Here is a 27,430-nt window from a genome sequence, read left to right as displayed (position 1 = left end):
TCGTGGGGATGTCGGCCCATGAGCGCACATTGCCATTGCTTAGCACGCGTGTGCGTCGTTCTGCACCTAGAGCATCGACCAAGCCACGTACATGTTCAAGTTTAGCCATACCAGCACGACGTCGATTCGGCGCTACATGCCGAGCGTGCAAAGTGATAACCGATGAGCCTGCAAGCGCAAGTCGTTGCCCAAGCTCGTACGTATCGGATGCCGTATCGCACAGCCGGATTTTTGTCGTGATAGGCACGTCACAAGATTTGCATAACGCTTGCACGATTCGTTCGAGTAAGGGCCATTCACGTCGCTTTAGTAGATAACCGCCATAATGGCCGTCACGCGCTCGGGCTTGTGGGCAGCCAAGGTTCAAATCTATTGCATCAGCGATAGGTAGGAAACGCCGTGCTGCTTGAACGAATTGCTCGGGATCATCGCCAGCCAGTTGAACGATTTGAGGCGCTCTTTCTCCAGTTACAATATCGCAATTCTCTCGAGCTGCACTTCCCATTTCCAGCGCGCGCAGTGCCTTTTCATATGTTTCATTGTGATATAAGATATCTTCTGTATGGTACATTTGCCTATGCACATAAGAGCGCGCATGTAACGTACGTCCACGTCGCTGTGGCTCCATACTGGACAGCAGTGAGACGAAAAGCTAGATCCGACTGCCCGACCATAGGTGCAGCTACGTAGCTGTACCACGAGCGCGACCCCGTGGCTTCGCCCGCGTCTGTCATCTTGGGGTATGGTTCCAACGCTTTTGTCCGCCCGCGTGCTATGAAGGGCGTCCTAACAGCGGTCGGCACAGCGTCATGTCAGAGCCTCATTCCCACTGTGTGAGATAGATCACGTGATACTCCGCATCAACACGAGAAGGACGCGTCACCCAATTTCACTCGAAAGTCGCAAGCCACGCGAGCACAAAGTGTTGTTGTTGTTGTTTCCTTATGCCGTCGCCATTGCGGGCGCGCTCGTCGCTACCAGAGCTCGGCAAGGAAAACGTGCCGCCATTGGTACGCAAATCACCACGGAAGCAAGATGGTTTGAAGCGAAAGAAAGCCAAAAGCTTTGGCGGTGGCGCAAGTGGCGGTACCGTGGGGGGTGTGTCGCCCAAGTCCAAGGAGCGTGCGGCGCCAAGAAAAAGCGCCATTCGTGCAACACCTCAAGTGTTCCAAAGTCCTACCAATCTCGAGCCCAATCCTGAACACGAACACATTCGCATGCCAGGTCAAGACATGCAAAACGTTGTCGCGAAAACAGAGCAAGACGGCTTGAATGACCTTTTGGACGAGCGGCTTCGTTCGCCAGGACTTCCCAACCCCTTTACGGCCTTGTTCCGACCATCGAGCGCGTCACCCGCCAAAAACGAAGCACACACAATATCTGTACCAGCCAAACAGCCTATGGAGGCCGATCGAAAGCGCCGTCGCGTCACTTTTAGCGCATATCAGGAACAAACGTACGTACGTTCTTACATGTAGGAACTTACTTTTTTTTCAGGGACTTTGAACAGGATGAGCCCACGATGAGCATTCGTCCTGCGCAGGTACACGACCGCAATGCGCTTGTTGAGCGTGGATCGCCGGTACCGAATGCATCATCATCATCGCCTACTCAGGCCATGTCGTCGGCGTCGTCGGATATGGACGACAGTGAGGTCTCTATGAGTCTCGATTCAGACCAAAGTGGCATGGAAATGACAACAACATGGAACATGCGTGGAACTCAAGAACAAGAACAGGAACTGGAGCTATATGACCATCAGGATTTCAAAGACGAGAGTGCGGGCGAAGAGTCAGTGGACATGGAGCTGACTGGACGATTTAGTGCGGTAAACGATAGCACTGCACGGGATACTAGTATGTTGCTCAATACTTCCCACGTATCATCGATCAACATGTCTACATCGCCTCGCAAGCCTCATGCGTCGCCCGAAAAGCACGGCATCGCACCTCCTCACAAGTCGGTTGTGTCCCCCCTCAAGACTCTCCCATCCCCCTACAATCCCTTTAGTATATCTCATCAATCGATCCTCTCGGCCAAACAGCCCGACGCATCTCCAAGCAAGAGCCGCCCCGCTCTCAACGCTCCTCGAGCATCGTCCCTCAAGTCGCTATCACCACCGCCTATCGCGCCTCGCTCACCTCTTAGCAAGACGCGCCCTTCGCTTGGCACTCCTCAGGTCTCATTCAACAAGTCTAGTGCCTCGCCCAGAAAGCCGCGCTCATCCATGGGTAGTGACACTACGCAAACTATGGATCTCACTATGGCATTTTCGCCTGCTAGTGATGCGAGCGAGTCCTCCGACACGACGCTGGATAGTGACGCAGAGCGCTCGGCGATGGAAATGACAGAAATGTGGGGTCGCTTTGCCGAGGATGCGACACGGAAACGTGAGGCTGCTGAGGCTGCTGCTGCTACTGTAGCCGCTCCTCCTCCTGTGGTTTCCGTGCCTCGTTCACCATCACCGACGTCGCCCAAACGCTCTCCTGTGCGTCGACAGACCATGTTTCTCTCGCCAGATCGATCGGCTCGCACGGGCTCAGCTGGCAGTACGCCGAAGGCTGAGAAGCGTGCGGCTTCTATACCTCCTGCATGGGAGTCGATGCCCAGCACACCCAGCACACCAACGAGATTCCGACAATCGCTACGCGGAGGCGTTCCTTCTCCATCGTATCAGCACTCACCACCGCGCCGTGCGCTTACGACACCCCCGATCGGCAGTCCTGCGCGCTCTGCAGCGACAGACAGGGACATGTCTCCCACACCCTTATCGCCGCCCATACGCGGTGCCGCACAATTCCGGATGTCGGACGCCTATTCGCAGCAAGCTGCTTGGCCGCGATCGCCGTTCATTCATTCGTTGCTTCGGCAGCGCGGTGGGCGTATGTCGCAATCGAACGTGTCGCCGCGTTCAGACGGCGATCTCACAGATCGAGACGAGGAGACGTCGTTCCACATGCAACTGGCGGACTTTCTGAGCGTGATCGGCCTCAAGTTCCATGAGGACATGACCGCATCACGCACACATGCAGAGCGACCAAGAGAAGCAGCAGCGGCAGGCGGAACGATGCATCCTACAACCGCTTTGCAGTATGCAAAAATGGCTGGCGCAGCGGCACCGATGCTTCAAGCCTTGCGCAATGCATGTCAAGAACTAAAGCAGCATGTGGAAGACGGGCGTGTGCGACTGCATGCGATGGAGCAGGACTTTTATGCCCGACCACCTGCCTTCGTCCAGGAGTGGGGCCAGCTGGAGGACGACGACATGCGACGGAGTATGAAAGGCCAGCTAAACGTCCACAAGCAAGCAGCGCGAGCCGCTGCGATGCACGACTATTACGGCTGGCGCACAGATATGCAGTATGACGATGACATGGTGCTCGCACTGGTACAGCATCGTGATGCATTGCGGGCTGACCAAGAGCGTGTTCTCGGCAAGCGCGCGACGTTGGAGGATGAGCTTCTTCCAACTTTAAGAGAACGACACGCAGAGCTCAAGCAACGCGTCGACGAGGCTCGCGCACGACAAGAAGCAATTCGACAATGCGATCCAGAAGAGCTCAAGCAGTTGCATGCATCCATTGATGAACAAGACCATGTGTTGCAAACGATGCGTGCAAAACAGCGCGACGTTGCCGATCAACTAGCTCGCGTGCGATCGAGAGTTGATGAGTCCTATGCCAAGCGCGAACAAACGGAAGAACTCATTCGTGCTGCACGTGTCGTGAGTGACCAGATCCATGGATGCACGCCAGGGGAGGCCGTTCGTCTTGGCCGACGCATCCGGCAGCTAGAAACCCTCTTACAATGGTCGCTGACAAACAAGACCTCAACATTACTGCAGCTCGTATTTGCACGCACACTAAACGTGGCTATTGAGCTCGACGGGCGCCGTGGTGGCCATAGTGGTACAGTGAAGCGCGTCGCCATATCGCCAGCGCGGCCCGTGGAAGCGTCACCTATGCACATGGCAGCCATCTGCGTAATCCGCTCGCATTTAGAAGCACACACGCCTGCTTGTGTGCCGGATGTGCTACGAACGACCGCACGCTCTGGCACGTATACTTGCAGGCACGCGCTCAGGTCGATCGATTGCGCTTGCATGTGCCTGTCCTAGTGACACCGAGCCGGGACGATGTGCATGACACAGCACTTGACGTTGTTGCACCCGTGCTGTTGGAGCATGCACAAGCCAAGGTTCATGTTCACGTCGACATGGACCTGGCGCTGACCTCGCCGATCACGCCTGAACATGTGCATGTGGAACTTGTGTATGGCCACATGGACGTCAATACCATGACGCACATGATTCGAAGTGCCCTTATCAAGGACCCCCGTTCGCCAAATGCACTTGTTTATGCCATCACGAATGCGCAGACTGTGATGGACGCCTAGGCCGGCGGCTGTGGACGAGATGATATGACACGACACGATACATGATACGAAATAGCGGCGAAGCCGGTCCAAATGCACCTACATATTCATTAGTCAGTAAGAGATTCGGCTTTCCAGAGTGCCTGTAATCAGAGAGAGAAATTTTCATTTTTTTTTTTTGGAAAAGTCATGCGAGAGATGCATAAGAAACTCGCAATAACAGGCAGGTGGCCCAACAACGAGCGACCCACGACGACAGCACAAAGGGTACTTCAACCCCGACCAACATGGACCTGTTTAGTGCGCTCACGGCAGGGGGGACACGCTTCGATAAGAAGCGGTTCTCACGAGACATATCACTGTTCCAAGAATCGCGCAAGCGCGATGAGAACGAACATGCCCGTGCGCCTGAGCAAAGTGCTGGAGCGGCTCTCCCAGCTTCGTTGGACTTTTTTGGGAGTCACAAGGACGAGCGTGCAGTGGCTGAGGCTGAGGCAGGAGCAGCAGAGGATGCTTCGAAGCATAGACAGCGCGTAACGACGCAGAACAACCTACCGCTTCAGCGCTCAGAGCTACCTGCTTTCCTCCGGGAACGCCAGCTCAAACTCACAGGAACCGATGTCCCGCTTCCTCTCAAAACTTGGCATGATCTCGAAACACGCTGGCACATCGAGCCATGGCTATACAAGAATCTGTTGAAAGGGCCCTGGAAAGAGCCAACGCCTATCCAGTGTGGCGCGATGAGTGTCATGCTTGATCGACGTGACCTGCTGGCAGGCGCGCCGACAGGCTCAGGAAAGACCTTAGCATTCGTGCTACCCACACTGCAGCTGCTCAAGCGGCACCAGAAGCATGGATTCCGCGCAGTGATTGTAAGCCCCACCCGTGAGCTTGCACAACAGATTTTCAGTCAGCTGCAGCTTCTGGCCGACGGGGAGGCGTTTCGCACTTGCCTACTAACAAATGTGACAAAAGCCACAAGTGATTCAATCAAGAAGAAGAAGTTCGATATCCTCATCACGACGCCGTTGCGTCTTGTGCACTCGATTGAGCATGAGGAGTTAGACCTGAGCCAGGTGGAATTGCTTGTATTAGACGAGGCGGACCGTTTGTTGGAGCTGGGATTCCTCGAGCAGACAGATGCAATCCTCGCTGCTTGCACGAATCCAAGTTTGCGCAAAGCTCTTTTCAGTGCCACACTTCCAGCAGGCGTGGAAGAACTCGCTAAGACATTCATGGTGGATGAATGCCGTGTGCTCGTGGGACAAAAAGATAGTGCTACTGCCACCATTGAACAACGCCTCGAGTTCACAGGCTCGGAGGATGGAAAACTGCATGCACTGCGAGCCCTGATCCAGGCAGGAGGCATGCAGCCACCGGTCCTTCTCTTTGTGCAGTCAATCCAGCGCGCACGCGAACTGTTTCACGAGCTCGTGTACGATGGCTTGCACGTGGACGTCATCCACAGTGAGCGGCCCAAAGCACAGCGAGAAGCTGTGATTCAAGCATTTCGTCGCGGTGATATTTGGCTTCTTATTTGTACAGAACTCATGGCCCGCGGTATTGACTTTCATGGCGTCAACCTGGTTATCAATTACGACTTTCCCCAGACAGTGCAGAGCTATATTCACCGGATTGGGCGTACGGGCCGTGCCGGTAAGCAAGGAAAGGCTATCACGTACTTTACAAAGGACGATGCCCCCTACCTGAAATCTGTCGTAAATGTAATGCGGCAGTCAGGCTGTGATGTGCCAGAGTGGATGCTCAAACTTCCAAAGCCGTCCAATATGCTGAAGAAGCAGCTGCGAAAGAAGCCCGTCCAACGTAAGGACGTGCGTGCAGCATCAGGCAGCACATCTTTTGGTCGGCGTCTTGCGAATCGGCAGCGTGATATGGTCCAGGCGAGCAAGCGACGGCAAAAATCTAAGCCCCAGGCTAAGAGTCCAATGCCCCCGTCGTAGCGTCTGAAATACCCTCAGCAGATGCCGCTCCAACACCCAGTGTCTCGCGTGCTACACGTACAGCCCATTCAAGCCGTGTGAGAACGCATGCCTCGGTCTCGCCCAGCAAGTTGACCAGTGCTTCGCGTTGCATGTGCATATGGCAAAATACCAACAGTCCCTGTGCCAGTTTTGGCTGGCCGACTGTGCCCTTGACAAGTACCTGCTCGACTCGCTCTTGCTCCAGCTTGGTTGGTGAACGCGCCAGAGCCTCTCGCGCTCTTGGTGTGAGGAGTGGCACTTTGCTTTGCACGATCAGGAACGTATGAAGCAACAGGTGCTGGAGAAAAAGGTCCGCTGGCGCATGGATGGCGGTAAAGTCGACCGTCTTGAGTACCACCAGACTCAGGCTGCCTTTGGCCAGCCAGAAAGCATACGCTCGTGCTATGTGGATGAGTTTGCGCATGCGATCAGGCTCGTCAAGCATAGTAGTGTAATCGATGCCATGGACGTCATCGTCATCGCCCTCGTCGTGAACCACTTTCTGACCACCCACGTGCTTTTCGCCCAGCTCACGGAAGTAGTCCCATAGCACGTATTGCATCGTGACACGCATACCGACTTGGTCTTGCGCGAGCTGTTGGCCAATCAACGCATAGTATGGATTGTATGCGCGCTCCTACGCATAAAGTGTGAGTACATGAACCGAACAAAAAAAAAATGAATGAATAGGTCGTGATACACGCATACGTACATTTGAAAGGCAGTGCACTAGAACACGAATCACTTCGCGACGTTGCACGTCATTTAGTTTGAGCTGCATTAGGTTGTGTGCTGCATCCATATAATCCAGACTAGACATAAGGGTCGAAAACACCATTCGCCGAGCGTCAGTATTCATACCTTGCGTTCGTGCGAGGCGCGTAAGATCTATCGTCGACTCATCATCAGATGCGTCGAGATCAGCGCCCTGAGACTTGGGAGCTGCTGCTGCCGCCGCGGTAGATGAAATAGGCACCCCTGCTACCGCATCTGGTGCTGGCTCAGAGTTATCTTTGCCAGTCCACGCAGCTCCAACAAGCCACCAACGGCCACGTTTCTCAGCATCTTGCAAGTCCTGCAATCCAACCTGAAGCGCGGAATGCGCGCGTACAGTCCGTTTGCGTTCCAAAGAGGATACGTATTTTGACAAGCGCTGCAAACTTTCAGCTGTAGCCGACGATTCACGGCCCAGGTGCCGACCCTTCTGTCGAAGATGCGCTAGTGACTCGAGCATGAAGCGCGCACGACTCGACTGTGCGACAGTGGCAGCGGAGGCAGGCGCATCTCGCATACATTGCTGCGTGAGTTCGACAATGGCTTTGAGTGACTCTCCATCGGCATGACGGAGCTGTTGTCCGCTGCTTTGTACGATCCGCAAGAGAAGCTCAATATCTACCTCTGTGATGGGCTTCTGCTCATCAACGCCAGAAACCATGTGTAAAAAACTCTGCCCGAGAAGCAAGCGCACCATGTCATAGAGGATGATCGCAGAAAGCATTTTGAGGTTGAACAAGTGGCAAAGAAGCATGATCAGGTTTGCACACTCACGGCTCCAAGCCGACATAGATTCATCACCTTGCTCTGTACTGTTGGATCTTGCCATCATTTGACTGTATGAAGTAAGAAAGCGCGATACACAAGATTGCAGTACATTCGCGCCAAACTCTGCACCAACAAGGCGGTGCAGAGAGGTGATGAGTGCAGCATATAATACCACAATGCTCTCGCTCAGGTTTGTTCGCGCTGCTATTGTATCGAGACAAAGCTCCGTGATCGTTGATGTTACATCACTTCGTGCAAATATACGGTACAGTCCTTCGAGCTCCGAGACAATGGTATCAAGATTGCCCTCGGCTAGCCTGTTCAGTTGGCCATTGACATGGCGTCGTAGCTTTTGCTGCTCGACTGATAGTGATTCGCTTTTATTGACTTGGTGCCGAAGTGCAGGCGGTACATACTTAGGTGTAGTACCGGCTTGTGAAGATGTCGCCTGAACATTTTCCGGACGTTCGTCCATGTGGCTTTTTACTTGCTCGTCATCTGCACGGAAGTCTTCGCTCTCCATCTCTTCCTCCTCAGCATCTTCCACTTTTTCATCGTCCTCTTGCTCTTCTTTATCTCCTGTGATCTCTTCTTCATTCTCTGCTTCGCTATCTTCATTGACATTGGCGTCTGAGTCAAGCCCAGCTAGATCGGTATGGTCACCTTCGTCTTCATCATACATGCCAGGATGAAACTGATCAAGATCATCTAGTAAATCATCCACATCATCTCCTTCGATATGGTGCTTTCGCTTGCGTCCATATAGCTGATGTTCGAGCCAAGCAATCTCATCTTCTTCTTGCTGCTCTGCCATCGAAAGAGCTCGCGTGGGCTTTCGCGCAGACTCTCGTGCGGACGTATCGCCATGCTCTCGCATCATGAGTTCCAGTTTCGTAGGCGCCTTCGTCGAAGATGCAGATAGTTTTGACGATGACGCCATTTGCCCGGTAAAAGGGTCCATGACCACACGTGTAGCCGAAGGGGCAGATCCCTCAAAGACTCGTCCCGGTTTCGAAGTCTTTGTTGGACGCGTAGAAGACGTCACATCCACATGAGTCTTTTCTACAGTCTTGGATGCAGGTGGTGCAAGCGGCACTGATTTGGGCTTCGGCGCTCGAGACGCATGTTTGGATTGACGCTTTTCTTTGCGGGCAGCTTTGCGTGTGCTTATGGAATTAAGTCGCGGTTTCTTCGCATGTCGATGAGAACGATGGTTCGCTTCAGCAATCCCTAACTCCTCTCTGAGAGCCGCGGGTAGCCGTGTCGTCGAGCGCGCTATATCGCGTCCACGCACCATGATAGAGACGCGCGGCTTGCGGACAAATGCAAGGCCACTGACGGGGTTCAAGAAAAGTCTCTCTGGCCAGACAAAAATGATGGGTTGGTCAAAAGTGGAGGAGGCAAATGATAGCCGTAGATTGCAAAAGTACGAGGTGTCATGAAATGCCTATTCATAAGGATGCTATACATCGAGAGGAGTTAGTCTTGCTTTTTCACAGCTTCACTGGATACAGGCTTCTCCGGTTCCTGTGAGGCCGGGTTGACCCAAGACCAAAGCTCGTTCCACTCGCCTCGACACCATGCAACGAGCAGAACAGACAGCGAACATGAGGGCGAAAGGTAAAGCAGTGCAGGTTGACCCGTCTCGAAAACATGCATAATGCCCATCGTCATCATAAGACCCAGCACATATCCAGCGAAGCAGGCGTTGAAATATGGTTTGTTGAATCGATAGTTAAAACGATCGAACGAGAGTGAGGGAGATTTCATAGAGGCATGGTGCTGATCGAACGCGAGTGCAAGAGCTGCAAAAACACCTGGAACAACAATGTCGCCCAGACCAAGTAATGAGAATTTGAATGCGACCTCACTTGAAAATCCGTGCTGTGACATGTCAGACCAGACCTCTAATGCATTGCGGGGGAAAAGGATCTTGATCGGCCCATCAAAGTTTGTCGCTACATGAACCATGACAGACTGTCCAGCGAATTTAGAACTGCCAAACACCCAGAATATGTCATAGAGAAACAAACCACCCAAAAGAATTACACCTGTCTTGAATGTGTCAAGAGAAATGAGCATCATGCCCTGGATAGCAAAGCAGAAAGCAATGACATTCGCAAGAATCCAGTGCTTCGTGTACAGATAGACAGCCATGAGTGCAATTACGACACCCAGTAAGTACAGCATCATCCGATTCCATTTCATGTGGAAGTCAATCAGGGATGTGGACTTTGCATTGCCTTTCCAGGAAAGGTCCAGGTTACATGAGAGCACCTGGTTTGTCCACGCATCGAGCGAGTGCGCTCCGCGACCCATCTTATACAGATGGATTAGCACAGACGGGATCACCAAGCTACCAGCTAGCGCAAAGTATCCATTGACAAGCAGGACAATTTTGTCCTTGTCAAGATATTTGAACGCAAGAAAAAGTGTCACGAGTACACTACTTCCTAATAGTGGAAATACCCATGCACCTTCAGACGACACGCCCTGAGACAAGTCGTCCTCCTCGTCGTCCGTCTCTTTGAGTCCCTGCTGCTTTCGCAGCGCTTTTGTCGATACTGGCGTGTGCAGAGATGCCATACTTCCAAGATACACGATGCCTGATGCTGCTGTGAGCAGTACTCCGTACGCAAGGAACAAAGATGAGTTCATTGTCAAGAGCCACCAGATATCGCTCGTGTCACACACTGGAAGCTTTCGTGTCGCGTAACGCGTCTTGAACGGATTCGTGTCCTCTTGGTTCGCCGCATCCCCAAGACCAGGCACGAGCCCCGAAAATGGAGGTGTGTATATATACTTAAGCCCACCACAAGGCGGATGCAATCGAGATTTACGTCAGACATGGTTCTATTTTTAGTATCCTTTTCATTTTCGTGCGTGAGACACTGTGTGCCTGTTTCGCCTGACATGAGTCGGCCGCTCGTAGCATACTACTTAGGCGTCGACATATAAGCACGTGGGTAATTCCACGCGTCCTTGTCACCAGATAAATACGTCATAGAGTGTGCGATTCCGGCACCTGCGATATTTTCCCCTCGAAGAATTTGTTCACGCTCAGTGCGAATGCGTTCTTGTGCCTGTTCACACTGCTCTCGAAGGTACTGGATCACAGCATCAGGCTTGGAATCGCGAAAAACGGCTGTACCAGCAACAATGACATTGGCACCTGCATTTGCGCACGCACAAATCGTCTTGGGACCAACGCCGCCATCGACTTCAACATCCAGTTCAGGATATCGTGCACGGAGCTCAGCCACCTTCGGCACACACTCTGCAATGAACTTCTGACCACCCGCGCCAGGCCATACAGTCATAACGAGGATCATGTCTACAGCATGGGCAATTTCATCAGAAATTTCCGTTGCTGGTGTGCCTGGGTTGATGGCAATTGACGCTCGCATGCCAGACGCTTTGATTTGCCGTATGACCTCGACTGGATCATCTATATTTTTTTTCATGTACGTCAGTCATACAGGAGAGGCAAATACCGATGAGAGGCAACATACTGGTAGATTCCAAGTGGAATGTGTAGGAAGAGCCTCCTGCATTAGCGATGGGTTGGATCCACTAACATGTCAGCTGTGACACGCTTCGTGCGAACCTTGAGTGGCTCAGACACCATCATGTGGCAGTCCATAAATGCTTCAGGTACATGCTTTCGCACAGATTCAATGGCTGGCGGTCCCATCACAATACTTGAAACGAAATGCCCATCCATTACATCTACCGTTTGTTATCAGCATGCATTCGGCCCTTGGTGCCACATACATACCCATATGGAGCCAGTCAGCACCACAACGTATCATGCGATTACATTCGTAGCTGAGATTTCCCAGGTCAGAAGCCAACAAGCTAGGCGCCACTTTGACCGACGGCATGGTTTTTCCTGTTTCTTTTTTATTGTCCCAAGAGAGCTTGAGATCTTGGGCACTTGAGTGATAATCTATGCATGCACGCTAGGAACCGGACAAAAAAAAGCGGGGCAGGTTAGCAAATAAGGTCTACGTAAGAAAACGAAATCACCTCGTGGTAGCACGTGATATGCCCTTTCTGAGCAAACGCCATGTTGCGGGCGTGATTGTCAAACCAAGTTCACCGGCACCGCGGAGGCAACCGTTCGGATTCGTAACCACGGCAAAAACCAATTCCAAAAGCCAAGACCAACCGGCTTTTCGGTTGTTAAACCGCCGGTTGGAAATTACCGGTAAAAAAGGGGCGGCTTAGTTTTTGGGCCGCAAGGGTTGGCGGTTTGGAAAACCCTTACCAACCAAACCTGGGCCGGCCGAATTGGAACCGGCCAACCTGGGTTGGCGGTTAATCCAAGGTTTCCCGGAACCAAGTGGAAAAGGTTGAAGGGCCCAATCCCAACAAGGCCATGGCAATTTCCAAAAACACAAGACAGTGCCAACATGCATGCCGTGGATAGAAGGAAGGATGATGATGATAGTGTTGGTGACGACGACGATGACGATGATGACCTGCCTGATTCGAACGATGCATTTGGGCTAAAGAACACGCTAGATTCAGAGCGCACAACTCGAGTGCCTGAGCGTGCGCTCGATGCCACAGATACAGCGCCTATTGTGACTGAGCACACGTCCGCGGTGACCCAACAGCCAGCTAGCGAGCCCTTGAGCCACACGCCTGCGGCAACCAAAACGTTATCAGGTACGGTAGAATCGACAACGATCTCCGACTTTGACTTCCGAAATCAGCATCGCACATTTGAGTTGTTTGGTTATGCCCGCAATCCGAGTGAGTCGGCTGCGGGCACTGCCAGCACGAACTCCCAAGCATTTGTTGGCGATCGCGCAGCAGCACAGAGTATGGGTGGTGCGACGGCGGCGGAGCTGCGTGGCACCACGGCAGATACACGACATGCATCACGTCAGATGCGACGTAAGCGCAAGGGGCGTACGGGCAATGCATCGATTGTCGATGGCGACGGAGCATACGTTGGACCATGGGGTGGCTGGGAAGACGAAGCACCCCGCACGGAGTTTGTTCCTGCACCAAACACGCATATCGGACCGACAGAAGAAGAGCTACGAGCTGCGCATGCAGCCGCCGAGAAGCGGCGGAAAGACGCGGCGGCACTGGAGCGGCGCCGACTGCTCGATGTGTCGCATGGGACGGAAAAGAGCATTTTCCACGGCGAGTCTTTGTACGACTATCAAGGACGAACATACTTGCACATTCCTACAGACACGGATGTGAACCTGCGTGGCGAGCCAGGGAGCAGCGAGTCGTTCCTTCCTGAATACTGCATTCACACCTTTACAGGGCACACGAAAGGGATCACAGTGCTTCGTCTGTTCCCACAAAGTGGGCATTTGGCTCTTAGTGCCAGTATGGATACAAAGATCAAGCTGTGGGACGTATACCACGAGCGCAAGTGTCTGCGAACATTTTTGGGCCACTCGAATGCGATCCGTGACGTTACATTTTCCAATGATGGTCATCGGTTTTTGTCGGCCAGCTACGACGGACAGGTCAAGCTTTGGGATGCGGAAACCGGTGCTTGTGTTGCAGCAAAGAGCTTTGGTGATGTGCCGATCTGTGTACGATTCCACCCAGACGAGGACAAACAGCACATGTTCCTGGTTGGCACGAACGATAGACGCATCGTTCAGTATGATTTGCGCGCTGACGAAATCACGCAGGAGTACAACGAGCACCAAGGACCCGTCAATACCATCACATTCGTCGATCATAACCGCCGCTTTGTGTCAACAAGTGACGATAAAAGCCTGCGTGCGTGGGACTACGATATTCCGGTACCAATCAAGCTCGTGGCTGATCCACTTATGCATTCGATGCCGGCCGTGACGCTACATCCAACGCAACGCTGGCTTGCCTGTCAGGCAATGAATAATTCGATTACAGTGTATTCTGCAGAGAACTTCAAACCACGGAAGAAAGCGTTCCGTGGCCACACGACAGCGGGATTTGCATGTCAAGTTGGATTCAGTCCAGATGGTCGATTCCTGTCGTCTGGCGATAGTCAAGGTGATCTCGTATTCTGGGACTGGAAGTCGGGAAAACAGCTTAAGCGTTTACACACCCACAAGGATGTTGTCATTGCGCATGAGTGGCTTCCTCATGAGACGGTACGCACACCACTGGCACGACGAGCAACGCTAACACGGACCAGTCCAAAGTTCTTACGGGTTCCTGGGATGGACTTATCAAATTATGGACGTGAGCGAAAATACGGGACTGTGGCGGACGGACACGCCCGATGTATACTGTATGTTTATCCCTTGCTATTTTCTCCCAGCGTCCTTCTAGGGTGTGTAGGTACATGGTATTTGAGATACACTATCGTACAGAAACAGGATCATCCATTTACTTCCGCCGCTTACCCGCGGCCTTTTGAGCGAGAGCTTTCGAGCCCTGGGCCTGGCTAGCGTACTTGATAGCTTTGCGCATATTCATCTCGGAGTCAGTACTGCCTTTATCAAGCCTGGCCAGCACCGACAAATTCGCAGCTCGTTCTTGCCGAGCATCTATCTCGTTCGGCTGGAATGTCCGTTTCACCCCGCGTGGCTTCGTCTCGCCTTCAAGATGCTTGTCGAAACGACCCATCGATGCAGTGCTGTTACGTGCACGCAAGATCTCAGATTCGAGCTCAGCGCGACGCCGCGATGACATAGACGCTTTGCCAGAGCCCAGCTCACTTTTTCCCTTGGTTGATCCGGATGGGATAGCGGCCGCAGCACCAGACTGACGAGCCAAGTTGCGCTCGTGCTGTTGTTCGTTCTTCTTACGCCTATCCAGGCGTTCTTTGGCCGCGGCTTTGTCGGGACGGAAATCATCATCGGCATTGCTCGGCACTTCAACAAGCCACTGGTTCTCGAGATCCTTATTCTTGCCCTGAAAGCCCCAGCGAGGCACCCATTCTTGTCGCTCTTCGTCAAAGACGAGCCGATCTTTCTTACGCTTGACAATGCCCTTTGCGCGCGCAAACTTCTCCCACTTCGTCAGTGGTTTCGGTTTCGGCAATGGCTTTTCACGCGGAAGCTGCGTCACAAACTCCGGCAGGCTAGCCAGTGGTCCGTACGTAGCATGTCGTTCAATAGGCAGCTGAAATATAGTGTTGATCAAGTGCTGTGTCGAATTACGTGTGCGAGCCTGGAGCAGCGCTTCCGTGTCCTTCATGTACTTTCGAATATCCATGGGATTCACATCGACCGAAGCCAGCAGGCCTGTATCGAGCTGCAGAGGCATCTCGCCCTGCTCAACCGCCGTGCTCACATTGGCCGCGTTCATGGTCGACGACAAAAAATTGTGCTGGGCTCACACGTTTAGACGCATGCAAGTTTGGGAAGTAAGCTCCAGGGAGAGCATAAAGAAGAAAAAAAAAAGTTTTGCCACGCGCAGAACAGGTGTATCACGTGATAAAACCTCCTGTCCTAACCGGGGGCTGGGGGGCGATGGTTGGAAGGCGAGGCTGCGGAGAGCAAATCGGATCGCGCTTCAAGTTGAGGCAGGCGGGGTTTGTCAGAAGGGCACGAACGAAACAAGAGCAAGACCACGAAACTGGGGGGCCGTGGCGACAGCGATCATACAGCAAGCGCATTGACGACGGCAGTGACGACGAAGACGAAGAAGACGAAAAAAATGAGAAGAATGTTGAGAAAGTGGTGCTGGCGTTGCTTGCACACACTTAAGCTGGCAGCGATCCTATTGTCGATCCTCCAGCTGATCGTGTTTCTCCCGCTCTCGCTAGAACACAGCCAGGAAACATTTCTCACATTTTCAGCGCTAATGGCCACGTTTTACTTCACGATCACGACACTTCGTTGGGCTACGACGAATACGTCACTCGCTCCGATCGCGCGTTTCTTGGTGCTAATACAAAACTTGATTATTCCCTTAACACTCTTTATGTGCGCACGTTTATACATGCCAGATTCGATTGAAGAGTTGTCTCCCCGCTCTGTTCCATGGCTTCAATCAGCCTCCATTGCCAAAGAATGGCTCATGTCTCGTGCACCATTCACATGGCGTCCACCTTCAGAGACGGTGATCCGCTCTGAAGGTGCCTCACACCTGCTAGAGTCTGTCCAGAAGGGCTGCCAGTACGTTTTATCGCACGTGCCAGGTGTATGGTACTCGTTCTTGCTCTACATGAGCCCTGTCTTTTCGTTGTTGGAAGGGATTGCGAGCCTCTTGGTTGTCCAGTGCGTGGCACGTTTCTCACAATGGTTGTACGTATTTGATGCCGGCGATACAATTTGACAGCATCCGTGTCGTTATTGCGCTTGACATGACTAACGTTACAGAATCCAAGATCCCCTCGGAAATCGCACCCGCAAAATGAGCAGCAGCTTGCTGATCCGCCGGCTTCTGCAACTTGGCATTGAGGCTTCAGAGGCATGGCAGCTCGTCTTTCTTCTACTCTCGGCGACGGTCTATGTGTGCTCGGCAGTAGGCTTAAGTATGAGCTTCGAAGGCGTAACAAATGGTCGTGCACTGACATCGGCAGCCATCGGCGCGTCCATTGCGTCGACGCTGTGGATTTCCGGCTTCGCTCTCGCGTTTCGAAAAGCCAACATCGTCGAAACCAGTCTCATGTTTTCCTACGTCGTCTTCAACGTGTACCAGCTCAGTACGACGCTCGTACTCGGTTCAGATCCACTTGATCTGCTTCAATCCTTCCGCAGCGCCCGGTTCCCAGCCTTACTGATCCATGGCCACACTGTGGCGCTGCTTGATCGTATCGTGCGTGCGTTGGAAAATGGCTTGCGTGTTTTGACCGTGGCCCTTGAAACACTGCCGCCCACGGTGATCGTGAGCCTCGTCTACCGCTTAGCAATTATGTACCTTGCGACGCGCGTGTTGGTTCTGTTCCAGCTCCAAACCAAGCGGCGGGTCCGTGTGCCGGAAAATCCGCCACAGTCTCTGTCTCAGCAGGTTGAGTCAGAGAAGCTCTCAGAGCTGCTGCACAAAGCCAAAGAGCCTGATTCACCCAATGAGACCAAAGATGCCCCTGACTACTTGAGCAGCCGGCCTATGCCGGAGACGAGTGATGACAAGGAAGAGGAGAGAAAAATGGACATGCGGCCATCATCCATCGGGATGTTCTTCGTGCGGTACTCGCGTTTTATTCTCATCACCGTGTACAGTCATCTTTTGTGTACGTTGACGGCTGGTCATACACATGATATACTAACACATACACAGTACTGGATCAGAATCACCAGATCTACTGGCGCATGCTCGCTGTCTCCTTCACACTTGGCATGTGGGGTATCGAATTACTCCTCAGCAAGGCGGACGATGTGATTTTTGAGTAAGTAGTAGCTTCAAGTATCGATCCTGTATTATAGTTCAACATTCTCATCGAAACTGGAAGGGGGGTATATGCACATAGCACGAGCATGCGACCGGACCTGCGACTGAGCCAAGAGACTCATGACATGCTAAGCCGCAAATGTGAGTGACGCACTCATGTTGCAGATTTACAGGCTTTGGCTGTCGCCAACATGGCCGCAAGCACATCGGCGAGGCCCTCGCTGGAATATGTTTGTCAGTGCTTGTTCGGACGATGCAAGTCTCTGTACATACCCAGTCACAGCACTCACACCATGAAACGACCAATGAGGCGTTATGATGTCTTTCGACGCGTGGCTATCCATAAAGCGCGCCCAATGCTTCAACACTGTCGCTTCAACATGTTCAAGTACATGCGGTGGACGCATATCCTCACACACATCCTGTGGGTCCATGGCATCCATTTTGTTCACAAGCACAAGAACTGTTTGGCCACGTAGGGCAGCGTCCATTGCAATAGGAAACAATTGGTCAAGCACCGCAGTCTGATATGACGTTGCCGTCTCTTGTTGCACAGGTGTATCAAGAGCCCACTGCTTTCCGTCCAAGACCCACACAATGGTGTGTGCATCTGGCAAATATTGCTGCCAAAGCTCACGCATCGATGGAGCACCACCCAAGTCCCAAAAATGCAGCACACTTTTCTGATATGGTAAATCCAGCACGTTTTGTCCGACAGTGGAAGCGATGCGGTCCGATGGTGCACGTCCCTTGAGATACGTGTGCCTGAGCTGCTCGAGAAGCCATGTCTTGCCGGATTGGTTGAACCCAATCAGCAGAATATTGTAAGTAGGTTTGCGTGTAAGTTCATCTACACGTAAGAAGCCATCCTTCGCACGAGCTACGCACTGTACAGTCCAGCTACCAAATGGTACATGGGAGAGAATCAGGAAAAAGTTGCACAGAGTCTGAACGGCGCAAGACTGATGAAAGTAGCGCCTGTCCCGTATCAATAGGACGTGAGAAATGACGTCTGGCACGGATCGAGCGCTTCAAGCCACCGACAAGGTCTTAGCTAAATGAACTCTGTGTTGCCGCCTCGACGCGCGGTACAATTTGGGGTCAATCGCGCCAGCGTGTGCCCTGGCGGCGTGTACGGTGCGTGTTGTGTGAAGGCTTGGCTGCATGTGTGCGTGCGTGGACATCACGTGAATATGTAGGATGAGTGTGTTCCAATAGGGCACGGATGATTGGCTGGAGGAACACGGGCAGGTGCGCGTGGCAAAGAAACGAGTCTGGCGGCGAACGAACTGAGCTCCGTCTGTTTCAGAAAAACCGTGACAACGATGCTGTGCTCGTTGAGGGCAGCCCGGATGAGCGTGCCGCCATCGCGCATGGTGGCAGGATCCACAACCAAGATGTCGGCAGCAATGTTGCGCACAGCACAGCTGTCGACGAGCGCGGCTCGCCGCCAGGCGACGCCCGCACCTGAGCCGCCCAAAATGGTCAAGCTGACCATCAACGGCAAGGAGGTCGAGGTCGAGCAAGGGTATGTATAGGCGTGTTCAAGTGGGCGAAGGAAGTCAGGCTCGTGTGCGGCGATTCTGCGCTGTCCTTTCCCACGCACGCGATCCCGATGGGAAAGGGTACTGGATGAAGAAACTAACGCGCGCATACAGAACGGCTCTCATTCAAGCTTGTGAGAAAGCAGGCTACCAGATCCCGCGCTTCTGCTACCATGAGCGGCTGAATGTGGCAGGAAACTGCCGTATGTGTCTGGTGGAAAGTAAGGGTGCGCCGAAGCCACTAGCTTCATGTGCATTCCCAGCCATGCCAGGCCAGCAGATCTTTACGGAGTCGCCGGTAGTGGCGAAGGCTCGCGAGGGTGTGATGGAGTTCTTGCTGATGAACCATCCATTGGATTGCCCCATTTGCGACTGGGGTGGTGAGTGTGACCTGCAGGACCAATCGATGCGCTATGGCAAGGACCGCTCGCGATTCCACGAGACGTCCGGGAAGCGCGCTGTAGAAGACAAGTACCTGGGCCCCCTCGTCAAGACAGTGATGACCCGTTGCATTCAGTGCACGCGCTGTGTGCGGTATGCAAACGAAGTGGCTGGAGTGCAGGACCTCGGTACAACTGGTCGAGGCAATCAGATGCAGATCGGCATGTACGTCGAGAAGATGTTCGATTCAGAGATGTCCGGCAACATGGTCGACCTGTGCCCCGTTGGCGCACTTACGTCGCGCCCCAATGCCTTCCAGGCACGTCCTTGGGAGTTGAAGAAGATTGAGTCGATTGACGTGCTTGACGCTGTTGGCAGCAACATCCGTGTGGATGCCCGCGATCTGCAGGTCATGCGGGTGCTGCCACGCACGAACGACGATGTGAATGAAGAGTGGATCAATGACAAGACACGCTACGCGTGTGATGGTCTTAAGTACCAGCGTCTTACAGTGCCTCTGATCCGCCAGGACGACCGCTTCGTACCGGCGTCATGGCCTGAGGCGCTTCAGGCAATTGCGCGTGGCCTCGAAGCCAGCGGTGCTAGCGGCCATGAGATTCAGGGTGTTGTCGGTGCGCTGGCCGATGCCGAGTCGATGACGATGCTGCGTGAACTTCTGCACCGCTTGGGCTCCGAGAACCTCGTGACGGACGAGCCCCTTGGCGACAAGGCCCCTGTCAATGGCGTGGATATCCGCTCGAACTTTGCATTTAACACAGGCATTGCTGGCCTGGATGAGGCTGACTACGTGATTATGATCGGTACAAACCCACGCCACGAAGCCACCATCATCAACACTCGCTTGCGCAAGGGCTACCTGCACAATGGCCTAGACCTGGCCGTCATTGGCGAGAAAATCGATCTCACATACGAATACGACCACCTCGGCACGGACGCGCAGGCTGTGGCTGACCTGGCCGCTGGCAAGGGCCGTGGTGCGGAGCGGCTGAAGACGGCCCAGAAGCCCCTCGTCATTGTCGGCAGCGGTGTAGCCGACCACCCAGACGGCGCGGCGGTGCTGAAGAGTGTGGCTCAGCTTGTCCTGTCGAACAAGAACAAGTTCTTGACATCGGAGTGGAACGGCTTCAACTTCCTTCACCGTGCTGCATCGCGCATGGCTGCCCGCGAGATGGGTATCCAGGGCGCAGCGGCTGAAGGCGCACGCACTCCAAAGTTCATGTACCTGCTCAATGCTGACGACATTTCTGCGACCAAGATTCCTCAGGACGCCTTTGTCGTGTACCAAGGCCACCACGGTGACGTTGGCGCGCAGTTTGCAGATGTCTGTCTTCCAGGCCTTGCGTACACGGAGAAGAGCACCACATATATGAATACCGAGGGCAGGACGCAGATGACGCGTGCAGCTGTGTCGGGTGCTGGTGCTGCGCGGGAGGACTGGAAGATCCTTCGTGCGCTCTCAGAGGTTATGGGACACACGCTGCCATATGATGATGTGACGGCCGTGCGCGACCGCATGTTTGATATTTCGCCGGCGCTTGTGCGTTACGACGCATGCGAAAGCACAAGTGCTGAGACGGCGGCGCTTGGCCTGGAGCAGCTGGCGTCGTCTCCTGCTGCATCGTCAGCGACAGGCTTGCCACTACACCTTCCTATTGATAACTTCTACCAGACGGACCCAGTATCGCGTGCGTCGCCGACGATGGCCAAGTGTGTCCAGGCGTTCGTGCTGAAGACACCTTCGTTCCAGGAAAAGTATGCGACCGCATCTGCTTCGCCATAGATTCTACCTAGATGATATGAGAAAGGGATGTTGGAGATAGGAAGAACATGGCTTGTCTCATAAGCCTTGAGTGCATAGCAGTAGGCTGTGGGGTTGGTATGTGACCATGTGTCGTTGAGCCTGCATCGTTGATGGACCAAGTTGCCCGCACTGTAGCTGGACGATATATATATATATATACATATATATGGATGAGGCGTGCACTATGGGACTTTGTACGTAAGAGCAGGTGAAGAGCACGCGTCGTACGTCACGAACAGGCCTACCTCCAGCGGCGGCGCTAGAACGTAGATGGGTGGGAAGACGAAAACGTACAGCGACACGCGTGATGGGTCTACGCCTAGATCAAAGGGATTCGATGCAATATGAGAAGAGAAATGCAGCGCGCTTCTCAGCGCGTGTTGCATGAGGCCGAGCAAGCTGCCGCGGAGATCATTGCTCATGAAGCTGCGTTGCACCAATATGCAGCAGCAACGCGGTGAGTTGGCCAAGTCGTTGATGGGGAAATAAATGAAATCAGGTCATTTACGTCTTCGCAGTACTATGGAGCGACAATGATAGGGAGCAAAAAAAAGAAAACTTTAACGAAAGTCGTGCATGCAGGTGAGCCACACGCCGGGTGGAGCACCTCATGGCGTGCACATGCATGATCGCTTTTCTATGAAAATGATTGGATCTGCTAGACAAAAACCCCGTAGAGCCAACTAGCCTGCAGGACGGCTGCTGAACGTACGGACAGACGAAAGACTTTCTACCCATCCAACTAAGCGTAACTCACTCACACGCTCTTGGCCAAGGACGAGTGGGCCATCTAAACCAGACAATATTCACGACACTACCGCTAGCTACGTGCGACACTCTTGTCTCTCACGCATTGGATTTTAGCAAGAGCTGCGGATCTTGTCGGCAGGGCCGACCACGCGATTCCGCTTAAAGCATGAGTCCTAGTGATTCTTTTTTCCCGCCTCCGACGTTACGCATTCAGCGTAATCCGAGCTCCAAAACGAATGCATTAGACAACTCGCTGCTTCGAAGCAAGTCACAACCATCGGCTGCTGAAAGTGGAGCGTCTAACACTACGCGTCGACGGGGCAAAAGTGTCGTTGAGGGACGCGACCATGAAGTACGTCGAGAAACCAATGTTATCGTAGATGACATCGCACAACCGCGTTTCATGTCCCATCCCTACGAGAATGCAAACGATCCGACTTCGAGTAGCAGCAGTAGACCTGCTGGTGGCAACACGTCGGGGCCGTCGCGCCTCGACTTGAATCGCCTGTTCTCGAGGTCAAATACAACAACAAATAACGCGGCCATTGAAGATGGCGAACAATGCGACACAACCTCAGAACCGACCTTGCTGCCCTCACAACGTGTTTCGGGTGGTGGCAAAGACATCGTGCGCGAAAGTTTGAAAGAGCCTCCCGCACCACCATACTCTGAGTTTGGCCCAGGTACGCTGGACGAAGGACCGTACATGGCTCAGTCGTCGTCTTCGCCTGCTAATTTCAACTTTTTCAGGAAAGGCAACGGCACTCCAACAGATATTGCCAACATGAACGGCCTCTTGTCGCCAAGTAGCAGGAGTCAAAACGACATCCCGCTGATCCACATTGATAAAAATGAAGGCGGTGAATCGCTGCCTCAATCGCACGTTGTCTTTATGGACAATAACTATGCTGATCATGATACATACGATGATGACAACAAGGACATTGATACCACCCGGGACATTTCTGACATGGCTTACGATGCCAGTTTTCTACCGGAAAATCCAGTGCCAGACAACCAGCATACCTCAGGTTCGATACTTGGCAGTATTGTGCCGAGAATCACGTCATTGTGGCCCGGTAGTCACCAGGATGAGTCCGACTCCCGCCACCATGCTGATGAGCAGCTGAGGCACCAACAGTCGCCACATCCGCAACTTGCCGAATATGAAGTGGTTGGCAATTCAAATGGGATGAGCCGCAGTGGCAGTCGGAATGGTGCAGGAACGCCAAATCGCAAAACACCTCGAGAAGAGCAGCACCCAGCCGTTTTGCACTCGGATGAAATGGTCGACTACTTGGACGTACTGGACCCTGCCGTCGGCTTCTTTAATACGTTGCAAGACTACGGTAATAGTGCGATGCTGCCGAACTTGCCGTGGCTTTACAATCGACGGCCGACTCTCCGGCTGAATCAGGTTGTCCCCCAGAATGAGATCCAGCGTCTGAAGGAGGAACAAACGCCTATGTCGCCCGATTCATTCGACCTCAAGCGCGGCAATGCTTCGACTTCATTTAGGCCGGCCGCGGCAGCGGGGGATGAGACGTTGTTACAGCCTCCGCCGCTGACACTCCCACCAGCGGATCCCGTCGAGACTCCCTCGTCACAGCCTCAGCCGCATCCAAGTGACGCAGTCGTGGTCAACATGCCGGACGAATATGTGAATGAGCGTGAGCGAGCAAACTCTGACGGCACCTTTGGGAATTGGAGCACCGATCGAGACAGCTTGAGCCGCAAAGATACCAGCGAGACTGTCGAGGCGGTGCCATCGTCAGGGGCGGGGAAAGGATCAATGCGCACAGATGCCAAAGAGAACGACGATCCACACACTGAGCGGTACTGGGCTATGGACAAAGAGGAGCGCGAAGAGCTCGAGGCCCACGTCCGGTATCTGCTCACACGGAAGTCCAAGACCCGGCGCATGCTCCGCGGCTTTGTCAACTTTGTCTGCACACCCATGGGCTTTATTCTCACGACCTACATCTTCCTCATATTCTCCTGGGGCGTCGTTATTTTCCTCCTGATCGTCAACTGGGTCCATGTCGAGCCATACCATCGCCGGCGGGTGTGGATCGAAGTGTGTGACCAGGTGCTTTGTGCGCTGTTTGTTCTGCGTGGTGTCGGCTTTATGCCGTTCCGCATGGTCGATACGTACCACATGGCGCATATTGCACACCTGCACTTCCTGACGTACCGACGCCGCAGGTTGCTCCACTTGCCTGAGCTTCAGAACAAGAACGAGCTTCCTCGCTACACACGCGACCGACTCGAAAGTGTCACCGGCCCCAACAGCGCACCTGAGCGCACGCCTGGATCCGGCCGCAAGCGCAGTCGTAGGACGCGTAGCCGTGACGAGCGTGACAGTGAAGAGGCTGCAACCGCGAATGCAAGCAAAGACATGGAGCTGCAGGACCCCGTCAGGGACCTGGAGTCGATCGGCGTCAAAAACGTCGACCATGTTCGCACACAACCGTACCACTTTGAGCAGCTCTTACGGCCGTTGCCAGGCCTGCCGGGTTCCACGCATCAGACAGTCGAAGAGATCGAGAAGGCACGGCTGAAACGTACGCCATCGATCCAGTCCTGGGTGGAAAAGAACACGCATGAAGTCAGTGTGCTCACGCCATCTGAGCAAGCGCAGCTCCAGCACCATCAGCACTGCTTCCATTCCTCCCACACGTTCTACCGGTATCGTGAGACTGCGACTCACCGTCCCTTCCCGCTCTGGCTCATGATGACCATTGTAGTCCTCCTGGATGTATACTCATTTCTTCAGGCATGTCTTGCAGGGACGACTTGGGGGATTCGATACGAGCACAGGCCGACGGCCCTCACAGCTACGATCATTAGTTGCTCGCTCTCGTGCAATGCAATCGCAGGAATCCTCATCTGGCAAGGTGGCAAACGCACCCGCAAGACAGAGGTCGTACAGCGGCGCGTCAAGCTGGCCCTCGAGGAGCAAGCGATTCAGCGTATGGATCGCAAGCGCCGCAAAGCCGCGAGGCTTGCTGAGTCTGGTCTTATGTCGGGGCAGAAAGATCGGCGCTCGACCATCCTCGACGTTGGTGATATGGCGAATTGTAAGATAGAAGCTGCTACGTCAGACGTAGCCGATGTTGTACAATAATGTGATATGTTTTCCGAAGACGTGAGTCGATGACTGTGACTCGCTCCGCCTCTAGGCTTTCCAAGTTAAGCTTTGGACGGACCATTGCGGGTCACATGCATGTACGTCTGGCACGTATCTAGCGCATCTCAAGAGGGGACTAGATGATGTCGTTCGCGATTGGCATGGTTCCGTAGCTCTTCTGTTGCACAGGACGGCCGACGCTCGAAGACGGTGGGTGGACTTGCTTGAAAGCTTGGCCGTTGTCCCTTGTCTCTGACGCCCAGAGGCAACCGCACAGCTCCTCCACTCGCGCAGCTGCCACACCTTCGCAAGGAACGGCTTGTACCGCATGGCGTCGACGTCCTCGTCTTCACGAGTTTCGACGCCAGGGGCTGAACTTCGCGGAAAAGCAGCTATTCGCTCACATGTCTCTACGCCACTGGACAGTCAGTATGCAGTGACATCCAATCCCCGCCGCTCGTACAGTCGGACGTATGTGCCTGCTGTTCCACTCGGACGTGCTGACGACACAGAACCGTCATGACTGAGGCCGGCCGCCAGCCATGGTATGATGCGGATGGCCGACCGATCTCGCCGTACATTGTCGGCGTGGCTGGTGGTAGTGCTAGTGGCAAGACGTCTATTGCTAAAGAAGTAATCCGCCTGTTGCCCAAAATCCCATGGGTCGCGATTGTGAGTCAGGATGCATTTTACAGACCGCTGTCACCTGCGCAGACGAAGCTAGCTTTTGAACAGAACTATGACTTTGATCACCCTCATGCTATTGATCAGGAGCTTCTCGTGCAGTGTGTCAAAGATCTCAAGGCCTCCCGTGCCGTTCATATCCCCGTGTACAGCTTCACACAACACCAGCGGACCTCTGAGTCTACCTATCTCTATGGGCATGCTGTCGTTGTCGTCGAAGGCATCTTTGTTTTACAGGATCCCGCGCTTCGCGAGTTACTCGACCTCAAAATTTTTGTGCAGACAGACCCTGACATCATGCTCGCTAGGCGCATTCGCCGCGATATCGTCGACCGCGGTCGCTCCGTCGAGGGTGTCCTGGACCAGTACCTGCGGTTCGTCAAGCCTTCCTTCGACACTTTTGTGAGTCCCTCTGCGCGCTACGCCGATATCATCGTCCCCGGCATGAATAATCATGTCGCCATCGATGTAATCAGCCAGCACATCAGCAAGCATCTCACACGAACTCGGGACCTGCAGTTAATGATGGAAGCAGAGTATGTCTTGTCCTCGAAAGCTCAAACCCTCTCTCGCTCACCTCGGCATATCTTTCCACGTGCCCGTGTTCTTGTCGGTCATGCAGCTGACGGCACACCTGCGCATATCGTCGAGCACGAGCCGTTTTCCGACGTCTGCGGGGATGCCCGCCATGAACCGCCTGGTTCTCAACATGCGTTAAACTTCATCGACCAGATCCTCCCGCTTCCGCCGAACGTGTGTGTTGTTCGGCCTGGCGCTCAGCTACTCGCTCTGCTGACGATCATGCACAATGCTGATACGCCTGCAGGCGAATTTGCATGGGCATGCAAGCGGGTCGGTACTTTCGTGGTGGAAGAAGCCATGTCCCTTTTGCCATACCGCCAGCGATGCGTCGATACACCCCAGGGTGAGTCGTATCAGGGCTTGGAACTCGATGTTCAGCACATTTGTGGCGTATCGATTTTGCGGTCCGGCGCGATTCTTGAGCTTCCATTGCGCCGTGCTTTGCCAGCGCTTTCATTGGGCTCCGTCCTGATTCAAAGCTCCGATTCCAACTACCGACCGCTGCTTTACTCAGTAGCCCTCCCCTCCTTTGTGAGGGATCGAAAACGGGCCGAGCATACGTGGGTCCTGCTGACAGATGCACAGGTCGGTACGGGAGCAGCGGCCTTTATGGCTGTGCGTGTCTTGTTGGATCATGGCGTGCCTGAGGACCATATCATTTTACTGACGCTACTCGCTTCAGCGCGTGGCGGCCTTTGGTCTTTATACCATGCTTTTCCACGCATTGTCATTATCACCGCAAGCGTGGATCCTGGACTACAGCGATTTGCGTGGAAGTCTCCTCTGGAGCATGTCCACAATGAAGTGCCGACACATGCTACGCCGCTAACGACCTTGTCCTCAATTGATAGCCATCATCATGGTCCCATACAGCAAGCCAATACCCCTATCGATATCGGCAGGCACTCGCACGAATCGAACGAGCGTGTAGCATTTGCCATCATGCCAGGCTGTGGTCAGATGGGCGATCGATTCTGGGGCACATAGCGGGCGTGTATGTTTGTTCACGCGCATGCTCTTGCCTATACATGAATAGTTTTAAAATAAGATGTCTATGTGCTTCTTATTACCATGTTCCGGTGCCGGTGTAGATTTTTCAGTCGCAAACATGCAGATGGATGTGTTTGCCTTTCGTGTTGGTTTTGTTTGCCCTGAAGTAGAGCCCAGCTCGACTTGCAAGGAGTATGCGTGTTGATGTGACGTTTTGCACGTTTCTAGTGGAGGTCTTTCACTTACCCCACAGCATCATGATTGGTTGCACTCGTCTGCAAAGGACGCGTGGAAGCGTGCCGGTGAAACTGCTCTAACCGTTTGGAGTGATTCGCTCAAATTG

General features: G+C 53.6%; 13 protein-coding genes across 13 annotated transcripts; 7 read left to right on the top strand and 6 right to left on the bottom strand.

The window, feature by feature from the left end:
• Positions 1-39: 39 nt before the first annotated feature.
• MGL_1866 (uncharacterized protein) lies at positions 40-734 on the bottom strand (the record flags this gene model as incomplete). The annotated part of the gene is made up of 3 exons (XM_001730815.1): positions 40-66; positions 92-575; positions 607-734. 3 exons carry the CDS (start codon positions 732-734, stop codon positions 40-42), a joined length of 639 nt encoding a protein of 212 aa, XP_001730867.1.
• A 210-nt stretch (positions 735-944) lies between these two features.
• MGL_1865 (uncharacterized protein) lies at positions 945-4,117 on the top strand (the record flags this gene model as incomplete). The annotated part of the gene is made up of 2 exons (XM_001730814.1): positions 945-1,456; positions 1,498-4,117. The coding sequence occupies 2 exons, from the start codon at positions 945-947 to the stop codon at positions 4,115-4,117; spliced, it is 3,132 nt and encodes a 1,043-aa protein (XP_001730866.1).
• Positions 4,118-4,661: 544 nt separating this feature from the next.
• On the top strand, positions 4,662-6,335 carry MGL_1864 (uncharacterized protein; the record flags this gene model as incomplete). The annotated part of the gene is made up of 1 exon (XM_001730813.1): positions 4,662-6,335. One exon carries the CDS (start codon positions 4,662-4,664, stop codon positions 6,333-6,335), a length of 1,674 nt encoding a protein of 557 aa, XP_001730865.1.
• A 658-nt stretch (positions 6,336-6,993) lies between these two features.
• MGL_1863 (uncharacterized protein) lies at positions 6,994-8,859 on the bottom strand (the record flags this gene model as incomplete). Its single annotated transcript, XM_001730812.1, has 1 exon — positions 6,994-8,859. The coding sequence occupies one exon, from the start codon at positions 8,857-8,859 to the stop codon at positions 6,994-6,996; it is 1,866 nt and encodes a 621-aa protein (XP_001730864.1).
• A 518-nt stretch (positions 8,860-9,377) lies between these two features.
• Positions 9,378-10,556, bottom strand: MGL_1862 (uncharacterized protein; the record flags this gene model as incomplete). The annotated part of the gene is made up of 1 exon (XM_001730811.1): positions 9,378-10,556. The coding sequence occupies one exon, from the start codon at positions 10,554-10,556 to the stop codon at positions 9,378-9,380; it is 1,179 nt and encodes a 392-aa protein (XP_001730863.1).
• A 278-nt stretch (positions 10,557-10,834) lies between these two features.
• On the bottom strand, positions 10,835-11,782 carry MGL_1861 (uncharacterized protein; the record flags this gene model as incomplete). The annotated part of the gene is made up of 4 exons (XM_001730810.1): positions 10,835-11,346; positions 11,411-11,471; positions 11,506-11,627; positions 11,677-11,782. The coding sequence occupies 4 exons, from the start codon at positions 11,780-11,782 to the stop codon at positions 10,835-10,837; spliced, it is 801 nt and encodes a 266-aa protein (XP_001730862.1).
• Positions 11,783-12,313: 531 nt separating this feature from the next.
• MGL_1860 (uncharacterized protein) lies at positions 12,314-14,109 on the top strand (the record flags this gene model as incomplete). The annotated part of the gene is made up of 2 exons (XM_001730809.1): positions 12,314-14,014; positions 14,059-14,109. 2 exons carry the CDS (start codon positions 12,314-12,316, stop codon positions 14,107-14,109), a joined length of 1,752 nt encoding a protein of 583 aa, XP_001730861.1.
• A 143-nt stretch (positions 14,110-14,252) lies between these two features.
• On the bottom strand, positions 14,253-15,176 carry MGL_1859 (uncharacterized protein; the record flags this gene model as incomplete). Its single annotated transcript, XM_001730808.1, has 1 exon — positions 14,253-15,176. The coding sequence occupies one exon, from the start codon at positions 15,174-15,176 to the stop codon at positions 14,253-14,255; it is 924 nt and encodes a 307-aa protein (XP_001730860.1).
• A 1,173-nt stretch (positions 15,177-16,349) lies between these two features.
• Positions 16,350-17,206, top strand: MGL_1858 (uncharacterized protein; the record flags this gene model as incomplete). The annotated part of the gene is made up of 2 exons (XM_001730807.1): positions 16,350-17,046; positions 17,094-17,206. The coding sequence occupies 2 exons, from the start codon at positions 16,350-16,352 to the stop codon at positions 17,204-17,206; spliced, it is 810 nt and encodes a 269-aa protein (XP_001730859.1).
• Positions 17,207-17,371: 165 nt separating this feature from the next.
• On the bottom strand, positions 17,372-18,120 carry MGL_1857 (uncharacterized protein; the record flags this gene model as incomplete). The annotated part of the gene is made up of 2 exons (XM_001730806.1): positions 17,372-18,054; positions 18,093-18,120. The coding sequence occupies 2 exons, from the start codon at positions 18,118-18,120 to the stop codon at positions 17,372-17,374; spliced, it is 711 nt and encodes a 236-aa protein (XP_001730858.1).
• A 409-nt stretch (positions 18,121-18,529) lies between these two features.
• On the top strand, positions 18,530-20,930 carry MGL_1856 (uncharacterized protein; the record flags this gene model as incomplete). Its single annotated transcript, XM_001730805.1, has 2 exons — positions 18,530-18,732; positions 18,863-20,930. The coding sequence occupies 2 exons, from the start codon at positions 18,530-18,532 to the stop codon at positions 20,928-20,930; spliced, it is 2,271 nt and encodes a 756-aa protein (XP_001730857.1).
• Positions 20,931-21,867: 937 nt separating this feature from the next.
• On the top strand, positions 21,868-24,828 carry MGL_1855 (uncharacterized protein; the record flags this gene model as incomplete). Its single annotated transcript, XM_001730804.1, has 1 exon — positions 21,868-24,828. The coding sequence occupies one exon, from the start codon at positions 21,868-21,870 to the stop codon at positions 24,826-24,828; it is 2,961 nt and encodes a 986-aa protein (XP_001730856.1).
• A 522-nt stretch (positions 24,829-25,350) lies between these two features.
• MGL_1854 (uncharacterized protein) lies at positions 25,351-27,084 on the top strand (the record flags this gene model as incomplete). The annotated part of the gene is made up of 1 exon (XM_001730803.1): positions 25,351-27,084. The coding sequence occupies one exon, from the start codon at positions 25,351-25,353 to the stop codon at positions 27,082-27,084; it is 1,734 nt and encodes a 577-aa protein (XP_001730855.1).
• Positions 27,085-27,430: the final 346 nt, after the last annotated feature.

The sequence above is a fragment of the Malassezia globosa genome (assembly GCF_000181695.2).
Source record: "Malassezia globosa CBS 7966 chromosome Unknown mgl_sf_4.1, whole genome shotgun sequence".
NCBI lineage: Eukaryota > Fungi > Basidiomycota > Malasseziomycetes > Malasseziales > Malasseziaceae > Malassezia > Malassezia globosa.
This window is presented reverse-complemented; position numbering and strand designations above follow the sequence as displayed.